Source organism: Cervus elaphus, chromosome 28 (assembly GCF_910594005.1).
Source record: "Cervus elaphus chromosome 28, mCerEla1.1, whole genome shotgun sequence".
Classification (NCBI taxonomy): Eukaryota; Metazoa; Chordata; class Mammalia; order Artiodactyla; family Cervidae; genus Cervus; species Cervus elaphus.
In genome coordinates this window covers 18,711,893-18,724,172 of record NC_057842.1, presented here as the reverse complement: position 1 = coordinate 18,724,172, position 12,280 = coordinate 18,711,893, and the positions used below count along the sequence as shown (strand labels likewise).

General features: G+C 32.4%; 1 protein-coding gene and 1 non-coding gene across 10 annotated transcripts in view; both read right to left on the bottom strand.

The window, feature by feature from the left end:
- SENP6 (SUMO specific peptidase 6) overlaps positions 1 to 12,280 on the bottom strand; it is a 133,056-nt gene that overhangs the window by 71,883 nt on the left and 48,893 nt on the right. For 4 of the 9 annotated variants that reach the window (XM_043890382.1, XM_043890386.1, XM_043890385.1 and 1 more), the window contains 2 exons: positions 11,225 to 11,320; positions 6,306 to 6,326 (listed from right to left, as the gene is read on the bottom strand). In XM_043890382.1, the coding sequence (XP_043746317.1) occupies positions 6,306 to 6,326; positions 11,225 to 11,320 (117 nt within the window). Of the gene's footprint in view, positions 1 to 6,305; positions 6,327 to 11,224; positions 11,323 to 12,280 lie in introns of those variants that run through there. The other 5 variants (XM_043890383.1, XM_043890388.1, XM_043890384.1 and 2 more) reach the window with 3 other exon arrangements.
- Positions 560 to 664, bottom strand: LOC122685671. Its single transcript, XR_006338520.1, has one exon. It is a non-coding gene; the product is annotated as a U6 spliceosomal RNA (small nuclear RNA).

The window sequence follows — 12,280 nt, the reverse complement described above, 5'->3', positions numbered from 1 at the left end:
TTCTATTTGGAAGCAAATTCAATTAGTCCAGCCCACAAGATAGGCAAGGGTACTTAAACTCTGAGACTTCCCTCGTGTCTCAGTGGTAAAGAATCCACAATGCAGGAGACACAGGTTTGATCCTGGGTCAGACCCCCTGAAGAAGGAATTAGCAACCCAGTCCAATATTCTTATCTGGAAAATCTGGTAGACAAAGAAGCCTGGTGGGCTATAGTCCATGGGGTCTCAAAAGAGTTGGACACAACCTAGCAACTAAACAACTCTACTTCTTCCTGAAGAGGGGAGTGTCTACACGTATTATTTATTTGGAATTCTTCTGTAGCAAACAGCTGCCAATTTCACCCAATTCATTTTATGCAGCTTACAAAAATTTTACGTTAGTTCAGTAAGTAAATCACTTATTCAATCATTTATACCAGTATCACCAATGGATATTTATATTTTAGGTTATAATCCAATTGTTTATGTTCTGGCCCTTGGGAGCTCTTTCAGTTGGCTCTTGTGTTCCTTTCCTGTGACCTCACCTTTTTAATTCTGATAAAATATACATAAAATTTACAGAAATATGGAATGCTTCACCAATCTGCATGTCATCCTTGTACAAGGGCCATGAAAATCTCTGTACTGTTCCAATTTTAGTGTTATGTGTTGTTGAAGTAAGTACCTTTTGGTTTTTTGAATTGGATTCTGATACTACAAGATACTCTAAGATTATTTTTTGTTTTCCCTAACCCATCCCTAGAATCAGCCATTTCTCCACGTTCCTTTTATTACAATATTAGAAACCAGGATCTGAGTGCTGGTTTATTTTTAGTTGGTTTTAATAAACTCACTTTATAAACCATTCCACTGCTGTAACTGATCGCAAAGGGTGTAAACTTCTGTAACAAAAATTAAATGCCTATTTTCCATTAAAATCCATTATTCCAAACTTATGTTTAAACTTAAAATTTCTGAAGATTTATTAAAATTTCCCAAAGTGGTACTCTAACCAAAAGCTTGTTTGCATTTTAAATTTTAGGGGAGCTTTCTGCACTTCTCAGACTATGTCCATTATGAAATGCACCCCTTTATCCTATTTACTGCTTCTAATCCTTAATTTGGTCTCATTTGTTGCTAAAATTCTACTCAAGCTTTCCTTTTGTTCGCGTCTTTTTTAACTTATTTTTAATTGGAGGATAATTGTTTTATAATAATCTGTTGGCTTCTGCCATATTGTTTGCATCTCTTTTGACTCTAGGTGTCAAGAGACCCTTTACTTCCAAACCATTATTTTAGAAGGAGCTGATTCTTATAAATAGTATGATATAGCTGAGTTTAATACAACAAATTGTCTTTTAATAAATAAATATATTCAACCTGATCACAATTATTAAATTGCAGCTGATAAACTTCATGTTTTCCTTTCAGCTTACCTTATGAGTTAGTAGTTCTTTATATTTGTTTCATTCGTTCCTCTTTTTTCTATTTTTACTGACTTACACAATTACTTTTCTTTCTTTTTAAATTTATTTATTTGGCTGCGATGTGTCTTAGCCGAGGCATGTGGGATCTAGTTCCCTGACCAGGGATCAAACCCAGGCCCCCCGCACTGGGATTGTGGAGTCTTGGGTCACTGGCTCACCAGGGAAGTCCCCACAATAACTTTTCACTTATTTTTTTTCTCCTCTGGTTAATTTAACAAATACAATAGTTACCTTCCCTGTCTCAACTCTTATTTCAATTGCATACTATGTTCATTAACATGTTATCAAGATTCCAACTATTTCCTCAAGCAAGATATTCTACATATCCCAAAGACATAAAGATCTTTAAAATCCTTTCACTTCCCCATCCTATCCCATTCAATCTCTCTCCCAAGAAAAGCCATAAGATTCCTTTTACCTATGTCTTTCTACCTAATTCCTAGACTTTGCTGAGCTCTTAATAGTTTTGAACAAAGATTATTACTGATATTCTATTTGGTAAGTGAAACAAGCTTAGCCTCAATTAAACACCACATAAATCATACATAAAAGACTATTTTAAAAAAAGTCTCAGATATTTATCAGGTAGTAAGTAACATTTCTCTACCTGAAATGCACTGAAAGTTTTCAGTGAGTGCACCAATGTAAAACTCAAACTCTTGAGATCATCTTACAAAGCCTTTTATGATCTAGGGGTTCTAGCTGACCTTACTAAACCAATCCTCATAACATTTCCCCCTTTGCTCCCCAAGTTCCAGCCACAGTGGTCCTTCTTTCTGTTCTCTGAACATACCAAACTCATGCCAGCATTAATATCTTAGCACCACCTCTTTCCTATCTGAAGAAGCCGTCTCTATGATCACTGTATCTGAGTTTACATTCAGTTCTTGGTTACATGTTAGCTTTGTAGCTGAGTTTCTCTGAACATCTAAAGAAACCATATTGTCACATTATATCACATCATCCAACTGTATTTTTTTTTCAAGTGTACTTTTAAATACAGAACTTATTATTAGGTGCTTTACTTATTCATTATCAGTTTTTGCCCATCAAAATGTAAACTACAGGAGAACAGAGGTCTTGCCTGCTTTGTTATCACTATATTCTTATGCCTAGAACATAGCAGCCACTTGATAAATAGTTGGAAGGAATAAATGTATATAACTAAAAGGCAGTATGTAATTGGAAGTGTATTTATCAGGTCAAACAATTATCTAAATATTGCAGTACAAGGACGACAATGTCAAAACTGAACCACTGGCTACCATGCAGCCACCACAAAGGAATTCAAAATATTAGCCTATGTGAAAATAATATAATTCAGGCATGGTAAACTAAACTTTTATTGATTAAACAGGCTGGCTGGAAGTTGAACACACCTGGATTCTCTGGTCTGTTTACTGTCCTACTTCCTTTTCAGACCTTTTCTAATGTTTCCATATTCAACCACTGTTTTCCTCACAGTAAGCTTTATTATGTGTCAAGGCGTATCATTCTTCTCTTCCCTCACTTACTCTTTTTACAAAATTAAGACTTGCTCTTCTCCAATATTTACTCTTCGAAATAAACTTGAGTCAACTGGTCAAATTTCCTAAAGTAACAAAGTCAACAGGATTTCTGACTAAAATTCCATTAAATTTACCTTAAGGAGCAACGCTATCAAATAATCAACCAGGAACCAAATATATACCCCAAATCAGGTTCTTTAGGTATATTTACAAGGGAGCTATACATCATTAATTTTATTATTGAATATTTTTGGTCTTTTCAATATATACTTCAATTGATTAGAGTGAATTAAAAAAACTTTATTATTATTAGTCTTACAATCTAGTATCTTGCTGTACTCTTATTTCTCAGATATCAAGATAGTATTTTATAAGGCTAATATAAATTAGTAACACCTGTCTGCAAAACAATTTGGCAGTACCTATCAAGAGCATTAAAAGTATTTGTAAAGACTCCTTCCCAGAGATTTATCTTAAGAGACGTATTTAGAAATTTATATACAAAGTTGTTCATCAATGTGTCATACACAACAGTGAAACACCCAGACATGGGCTAATGGGTGAATAAATTATGTATACCTGCAGGACAAGCTAGTATGTGATCATTAAAAATCATTTTTAGAAGCCAAATTCACAATATGCAGCAACACTTTTATTATGACCCCCTGTTAGATATACTTAAAGGACACAGGAAAAAATATTGTAAAAGAAATGTATAAAGATGCTAATGATGTATTTTCTATTTTAAGAACTTCTTAAAAATTATAAAATATTTCATTGTAACAGTTGTCTTTTCAAACATACCCCATATTTAAATAAACATGTCTAGTGTTTCATATTTTTTTACTACATTCTTTTCACATTTGTACCTTTCTGTTATTTCAAAATTCTGTATAATATGAACATATGATTTATAATAAAATATTTTTAAAACTTTTGAAATTACTATGTGCTCATTTCATAATGGGTCAACAGTCTATTTATGGGGTGGGGGTGGGGGGGGAGTTCTAATACCAAATTAAGTATTCCAGGTTGCTGGTGCCAGCATGTACACTGTATTCACAACCCACTGTCCAAGAGTAACAAAAGAAGTCACTTAAGCCACCAATGTCACTCACAAAGAAAAACGGCAGCAATTTTTTAAAGTTTGAAAGCTCTGGACCTTAAAATCATTGTTTATTATTTATTCCAGCTTGGTTTCAAACCTAAAATATACCTCATTGTGCCCAGTATATCGTTTAACCTTACATAACTCTCTATCTTTCATTTATTAGATAAGCTATCCTCTTATAAAGCAATCCTTTAGTTAAGGGATATGTTAAGGGATAAAGATAAAAGATTTTCTATCACTCTTCAAAGGTCAGAAAAAGATGTGACTTTGCTAATGAGAAGGGAGAGGGAAGAGGCTTATGTGAAAAAAAAAGCTCCAGAGTAAAATCTACTGACAGAAAATTTCTCAGCTTAACTCTGACAAAGATAAAATAATTTTAGGTGAGAATCCAAAGGATTAATGGACTAAATTGAACCCAACAGTAACAAAGGTGCTAAATAAAGCACTCCAGTGTATTTATGTATTTTATAAATACCTGCTGCTTTATGCTAGTCCCTGACAGTAATGTTGGTACAAAAGACAAAGAATTTCAGTATCTATTACAGATATTTCAAACTTTACAGAATATATGTCACTTTCAAATAATTATCTCATTTGTTCTTCACAAATCTGCTTCAAAATTGGGCAAATATCATTATTCCCATTTTAGAGTAAGTTATATGCCTACTGGTAATGCTGGTTACTTAATTCTATACCTTTTGATTCCTATTCCACTATTATTCGAACAAGAATATAAGCTCCAAGAGGGTAGGGATTTCTGTTTGCTCCTAGAAGAGTGCCTTGGCACACAGAGTCACTAAAATATTTGCCGAATGTATCAGTGAATAAATTTCCACAACAGAAATATGCCTAAGAAGCCAAATCAGTGGGGAAAAAAATCAGTTTAACCCTCCAAGGCTATTGGGAGAAAGAGAATAATCTAAGCTCTATACTATTCTGATAATATAACAATACCTGCATTTTACCTACTATAACACACAGGAAGCAATGTCTATTTCTATAAAACAACAGTCTGGTTCATATGTGACTGTATAGTTATCTAATGTATATTCTTCAGCAATTTTATTAAAAACATCTTATTAGTGGTCTTCCCTCCAAAATGAGTCACTTATGAGTTAAAAATTTTAAAGACATAAAATCTATATCTCACAAGAAATAATAATTTACTCAAAGAGAAATCGAAAAATAAATTTTCTTTTCCAGGAGATAGGCAATACAATATCTGCACAACCCATTCATTTAAAACATATAAGAACTGTGAGGTATTTCAGAATTATAAAATAATATGCCTAAATCTTTTGCTGACAGAATCACCTTTATAGTTCAGAAACTTGGTGTTCATGAAGTAAGATGGAATATATAGCATTCTACAAAATACTCTAAGTTGTCCTCTTTGCTTCCTCTACACCTTTAAACAAAATTATACAGTCAAAGTCACACAATTAAATCAAATTATAGAATGTCCCTTCTTTTGACCGTCACCAATGACACAAAAGTATTGGCTTAATACAAGGGCTGTTTACCTGTTTTGGGAGGGGAGAATTCATAAAAGGTTCCTGAGATTCAGGGAAGCAAGAAAAAAAGATACGCACATGCACAAAAATTTTCACATATACACATTGAGGAGAACGCTATTCTTAAGGGCATTTGCTTCAAAACAACTACAATCATTTCACTATTCAAAGAAATGTGTTCTTAAAAACTTGTTTCTATGTTATTTACATTATTCAACATCTCTGCTGAAGGATGATATGTCTGCTAGAATTATTACAAAGGGAACAAATAAGGATCATAAAATTCTGTCACAAATTTTTGGGTCAGAATAGAGTTTTAACTCCAAGCTTAAGGTATTCTTCTCAATTTTTCACCTCACTCTAATAAAATATTAAGCAAAAATATTATCACTAAACTACAACAAGAAATATTTATATTATGTAACTGAAAATAACTTTACTACTAAGATCCTGAAATACTTTATTTAAAGTAGTTACACATCAGTATAAATATATAATAATCATTCATGGAAAAATGTATGTTGAGAATTACAGTGAAATATTACTCACATAAGGCAAATATCATGTTGTGCTATTAATGTTTCCTTTGATTAAAATAATTAATAAGCCTAATGATGAACTCTAATTCAGTGATTTTTCAAAGCATATAAATAATATGATATTTTCTATTGTATCCATGCTCTAATTTCATCAATATTAAGCTTACCTTTCCTTTTGGTCCAGACTGCTTAAAACATGAAAAAGAAAAAAAATGTAAGAGGCAAGACCTCATTTTTGATATATCACTGTAGTTTTAGTAACTGCAGTCAATAAAGCAAAACTATGATTTACTTGTTTTAAACACATCACATATGTTATATATTAGTGCTTTCAATCCTGTCAGATATGTAAACTGGTTTTCAACTTTTGTCAGTACAGAAATTAATTTATATCTAAACATATTTAAATAAGAAAAAAGGATGTATAAAGATCAAAAAATTCTTGAAAGAGCTTTATTTAACGATATAACATTTGAGGACGTGTGTTATTTAGAGTGGTTACAGCAATAGTCTCCAAGGAACAATACTATTTTCTAAAAGCTATACAATTTTTAGAGGTCCCAATCCTGTTATCAGGTGTGATTACAGTAGTCCCATGGTTATCTGTATGGGATGGGTTCTAGGATCCCATGCAGATACCAAAACAGTGGGTGCTCATGTCCCTTATATAAAAGGGTACGGTATTTCCTCCCATATACAGCAAATCATTTCTAAATTGCTTATAGTACCTAATACAATGTAAATGTTATATAAACAGTTGCAAGCATCAGCAAATTCAAGTTTTGGTTTTGGGAACTTTTTGGAATTTTTTCTTTGAATATTTTTTATCTGGGGTTGGTTGTATCCACAGATGTGCAACCTCCAGTTACAGAAGTCCAACTGTATTTGCTTCTGAGCAAAAAAGAACAATAAAAATTTAAGGTTGAAACTTTTCCACAAAAGCTTTATACTAAATACAAATATACTATATGACTGGAGACACTAGAAAAAATCCTGGGACTAAAAATCGTGGCCTCTAATCAGAAGTCCAAAGTATAAAAGGTCCACCCTTTTACACAGTTCATGGAAAATTTAAAAAGCTATCAACATCAATTACTCAAGGGTTTTTATAAAATCCTCAATTTAGAATAAGAGTCACATTCTACAATTATTCCCATTACAAAGAAAACTAAATATTCAGAACTGTAAGCAAAACATAGTTAACAAAAATTTCTGAATCCCCATATTAACTCCTGAATTCCTATCATGTGAAGCATACAAGCAAAATATCCATTCAGTCTTGGCAAATTAAGAAAAAATAATGTGGTAAGTTGGTTTTACATAAACAACATTGAAAGAAACACTTATCTCTTTAAAAAAATTTTAATGATAAGGAAAAGAATTATTACAAACTTAAATGAACACCATATTTGAAATTTTACTTCTGTTATTTAAAAAATGTGATAACCTGTATAAGATAAATTTATATTGGACAAATGACAGAAAAATGAAGGAAAATTATCTATGATAAACCTATAAAAGTGAAACAAAATATAAATGTAAAAGCTCAATCTGTCTGTCCTTACTTATTTATTTCTTGTGGTGTTACGTTTTCAGAAAAAGTAAAATGAAAACCAAAACTTAGGCATTAATACCTAATCTAGTCATTTCCTACTCTACACTGTTGTGCCCAGAGTTCTCACTGAGAAGAGTTTGGTACCACAGACAGTAAAAGAAAGAGGCAGAAAACACAGTAGAAACAGAAGAAATGGGCTTGGTTCTTTCCAATAAACCAAAGGTGTCAGGAAGACAACAAAACCCAAAAATATATGCATTCATGTTCACGTCTCTTACACTTGAAAAAAATGCATTTTGTATGATATTTAACTTAGAGTTACGGTAGTTTTCTAATACTCTTCACCTCAATATGTGTTTATTATCAAACCCTGCCCTAGAAGAGCTTATATATTGAAAGAGAGAAAGAAGGAATAAAAGAAGGAATAAAGTTTTTAAAAAATGAGACAGGAAGCCATTATTGGTAATGTAAGACTTCGTAAAACTGTTGACTTAATGTTCCTTTTGGACTACTTCTGCTCTTAAAATTCAAAAAGAAAACAAGCTGATTGATCCTGGTATCTACGACTTGATTTTGGACTTCAATTTGGTCAAAGTGGTACTTTTCATTAATAATGAAATCTTGCTTATTCCAGGAGCTCATTTTCCCATTTATGAATTATATATGCTTTTGTAAACATTCATGTTCCCCTAGGGTCCTTTTATGTCTTTCTACCTAGCTTTAATTAAAAAAAGAAAAAAAAGGCGAATATGTATACAAAACACAAATCAATAAATAAGCTCTTTTTCCAAGTCTGGTTAAAGTTAGGAGTGGAGATGGTACAGTTATAAAGATTTTAATTTTCTGCATTTCATTTTTTTCTATACTATCTCCATCACTGCTAGTAAAACAACCTACCTTTTCAATATTAATTAGCATTTGGAATAACAATAAGAAACCAGACGCACCCATAATATCCTCCAAATAGTAGCTAATCTGATGTGATACTTTAACAACTCCTTTCTTTTAGATTAAAAAGGTGTGATGTACTTACTTCAATATCTTACAAATTATTCAAAATGCAGGTCTGATTTACTTAAGAGACAGGTTACACCACTCACCCCAGGAGGCATGGATTATGTGTGTGAATTACCAACTAGTGACATTGCCTTTAGTTTCAAATCAGAAGTGAGAAAATAAGGAAAATTAGGTGAAACTGTAAAAGCCAGTGTGCTTTTACACATCTCAGGCCTGACAATTGTGCCAACACTACACTAATTAAAACCAAAAGTTTGCTAGCTATCATCTTGGGTGAAGGCTTTTTTCATGCCCATTGAAGATGTGGTTTCTACCCCATGGAGTGTTCTCTTCTAGCCAAAACACTCAAAAGCTTCTTTAATACTTTCTTTAATTTTTCACTGCTATATATAGTACTACACATACTTTGTATATTGACTACACTGTACTCACCAGGTAAACATTTGTTTGTTACTCTGTCTTCTACCCTAACCAAACTTGAGCTTCAAGGAAAAAACTGTCATACTCATCTTTGACTACTCTGTACCTATGTATGCAGGTACATATATGTAGCATCCTGCATGCTTAATTGTGTTCCACTCTTTGCAACCCTTTGGACTCTAGCCCGCCAGGCTCCTCTGTCCATGGGATTTTCCAGGCAAGAATACTGGAGTGGGTTGCCATTTCCTCCTCCAGGGGATCTTTCCGACCCAGGGATCGAACCTGCGTCTCCTGTGTCTCCTGAACTGCAGGTGGATTCTTTACCCACTGAGCCATAGGTATGTAGCATAAAATCACTGAAAACTTTTGAAGGAAGGAAACTGGGAAGACTCTCAGTGACAGGTGTTTGTATGTCAAAATCTTTTTAACGACAGTCACACTGCAGTAGCACTAAGAAATATTTATTCCATGAGAGAGAAACATAAGGAGAATCTGTCCTGTAGACATGACACTTCACAGTTTTCCTTAATGCCCCTACTTGTTCTTCACTCTGTATTTTCACTCAGGATAGTTTTCTAAATACAAATTAAATCAGGTTTTTAATTTTTCTAAGAAACATTATTCTACTAATAAATACTACTCCTATTAACAGAAACTAATCTTTTATACAGAGGTGTAATGTATACCTTATACATGGCAAGGTATAAGAGGTGCCATGACATAGAATAAAAAAAACATACAAGCCAATTCCCAAACTGAAATCAATTTTTAACATTATCAGTGAAGAAAGGCGAGATGGGGAGAATAAGGCATAGTGTAAATAATTCTAAACTAACAGATAACTTCTAAACCAGTAATAATTTTGGTTGCAGAATACATCACTTGATTATAAATTAGTATTTCAACTTATACCTCATTTTCAGAATAGAAAGTAGACAGATTTTTCTCAGTGATGAATTATATCAATGTGATCAGCATAAGAGAAACAGTGTGTCTATCCTTCTAAACTTCTTTCTTCCTCTTAATTACTTTCCTTTTATTGTTTCTTCTCATGTTGTGCTACATGTAGGCCACAGAGCTTGATTTACAAGGCAAGTCAATTTTTTGGTATATATAGTAATTTGTCCATCTTTTTAGCTGAATTTCTAAAACATCTTACATTAAAACTATGAAAAATAATATATTTAGGCAAAGAAAAGACTTTCTTATAATGCTAAAGTATGAGAAAAATTTAAGGTTTTTAAGTTGAAACTATGTTATAGCAAATACAGCAAGGGTAAGAGTCAGGACATGTTTTCTCAATGAAGAGCAGTCTAGATCAGCAGTCTAAAAACTGAAGAAAAACATCTAGTACATATTTTAAAACAAACATCTAGCACATATTAAAAAAACCTTTAAGTTTTACTAACTATAAAAATTTAATGCAACTATTCAAAATGCAAGAAATAAAGAGATAAATTATTTTGTAACTGTTGGAGCCTAAAAATTTTTTTGTCAGCTGAAATTGACTAAGAACTGAAATTCAACTGAAACTTCATTACCATCCAAAAATGGTTATGAATAACCTCAAAAGCATTTAAGAACATCAACTATTACACTATCACTTGCATTATTTCAAGATTCAAGTAGTACTTTCACGATCAATGAGAACAGTCGTATTTATGAAAACACAAAAATTTCTCATTTAAAACTAACAATGTGATTTACTTTGATACTATGAAATTTTATAAACCTTACAAAGAGAGTAAAGTAATAACTATAGTTTGACTCATCAGAACTAAACTACCAGCTGAAGACTTCTCTATCAAATGTAAAAATCAGCTTAATTTAACAGGAACATAATCCAATAGAATGGCTTTTACTTAAAATGTCTCTATTTACAGACTGTGATTTATTTAAAAGTAGATATAAATAAACTTGTAGGGCATGAATTGTACCAGAAACATGAGTATCTCTTTAGAGACAATGGAAACACAGTGAAGTTCTAGAAAGTAAGAAAAAAAGGTTTTGTTTTTTTTTTAAAAAAGGCAGTGACCAACTCTTATTAAAGAGGATGATAAGTATATACTAAACAATGGTAATTAGAATCCTTACCTTTGGGCTGCTGTTTTTACTATTGCTATCTGTGCATTAGCATGAGGAAAACGTCTTACAGTTCCAGAACATAATGATGAATTTTGTGTATTTTCACTGCAGAGTCAAGAAACAAAGAAAAAATTAAACAGGGAAAAATTACATATACATAAGAAAAATGCATCCTTTAAAATCTGAGGGGACACACAAAAAACTTTATCCCTTATAAGAACTTTTTTATACATAAACCCACTGCCCATGTTAAGTTTTCCAAGTTTCCACTTTCTGAATTTGTCTCCAAAATGTTTCCAATCCAGTTTATTAAAGAAGGTGAAGAGTAGAACATCAGAACAGAAATGAGGAATCCTAAACCTATGTTTCACACTGTAATATTTCCTGTAAATTAATCTAGATATATTTCTTCTTATTCTCAATTTAGAAAAAAGCTTTCAAACTATATACTATGAATATACAAAGCTTTCTTATGTGCCAAAATAATAATAAGTGTTAATTATAAAAAAAATTAAAAGTGCTAAATTCTACTTTTGAATCTCCACTGACTTGAGAATTATTTAGCCTTTATGTTTCTAAGCTGACTATAAACTGAGAAGGTAAAAATAAAACAGTGATTTCAATCCTATTTCTGGATATGCAATAGACCAATCATATCAGTAACAGTGGTTCACTATGACAGCAACTAGGAAAGATGAATTATACCTAGAAGTGGAATAAGAAATCTCAAGGAGAAAGAAAACAGAAGGAGTCCCTCATTGAGAGTCCTGCAAGAGAACTGACTGGTCACAGCAAACATCCTCTTCAAACAACACAAGAAAAGAATCTACACATGGACATCACCAGATGGTCAATACCGAAATCAGACTGATTTTGCTCTTTGTAGCCGAAGATGGAGAAACTCTATACAACAGTCAGCACAAACAAGATCTGGAGCTGACTGTGGCTCAGATCATACGCTCCTTATTGCAAAATTCAGACTTAAAGAAAGTAGAGAAAACCACTAGGTCATTCAGGTATGACCTAAGTCAAATCCCTTATGATTATACAGTGGAAGTGACAAAC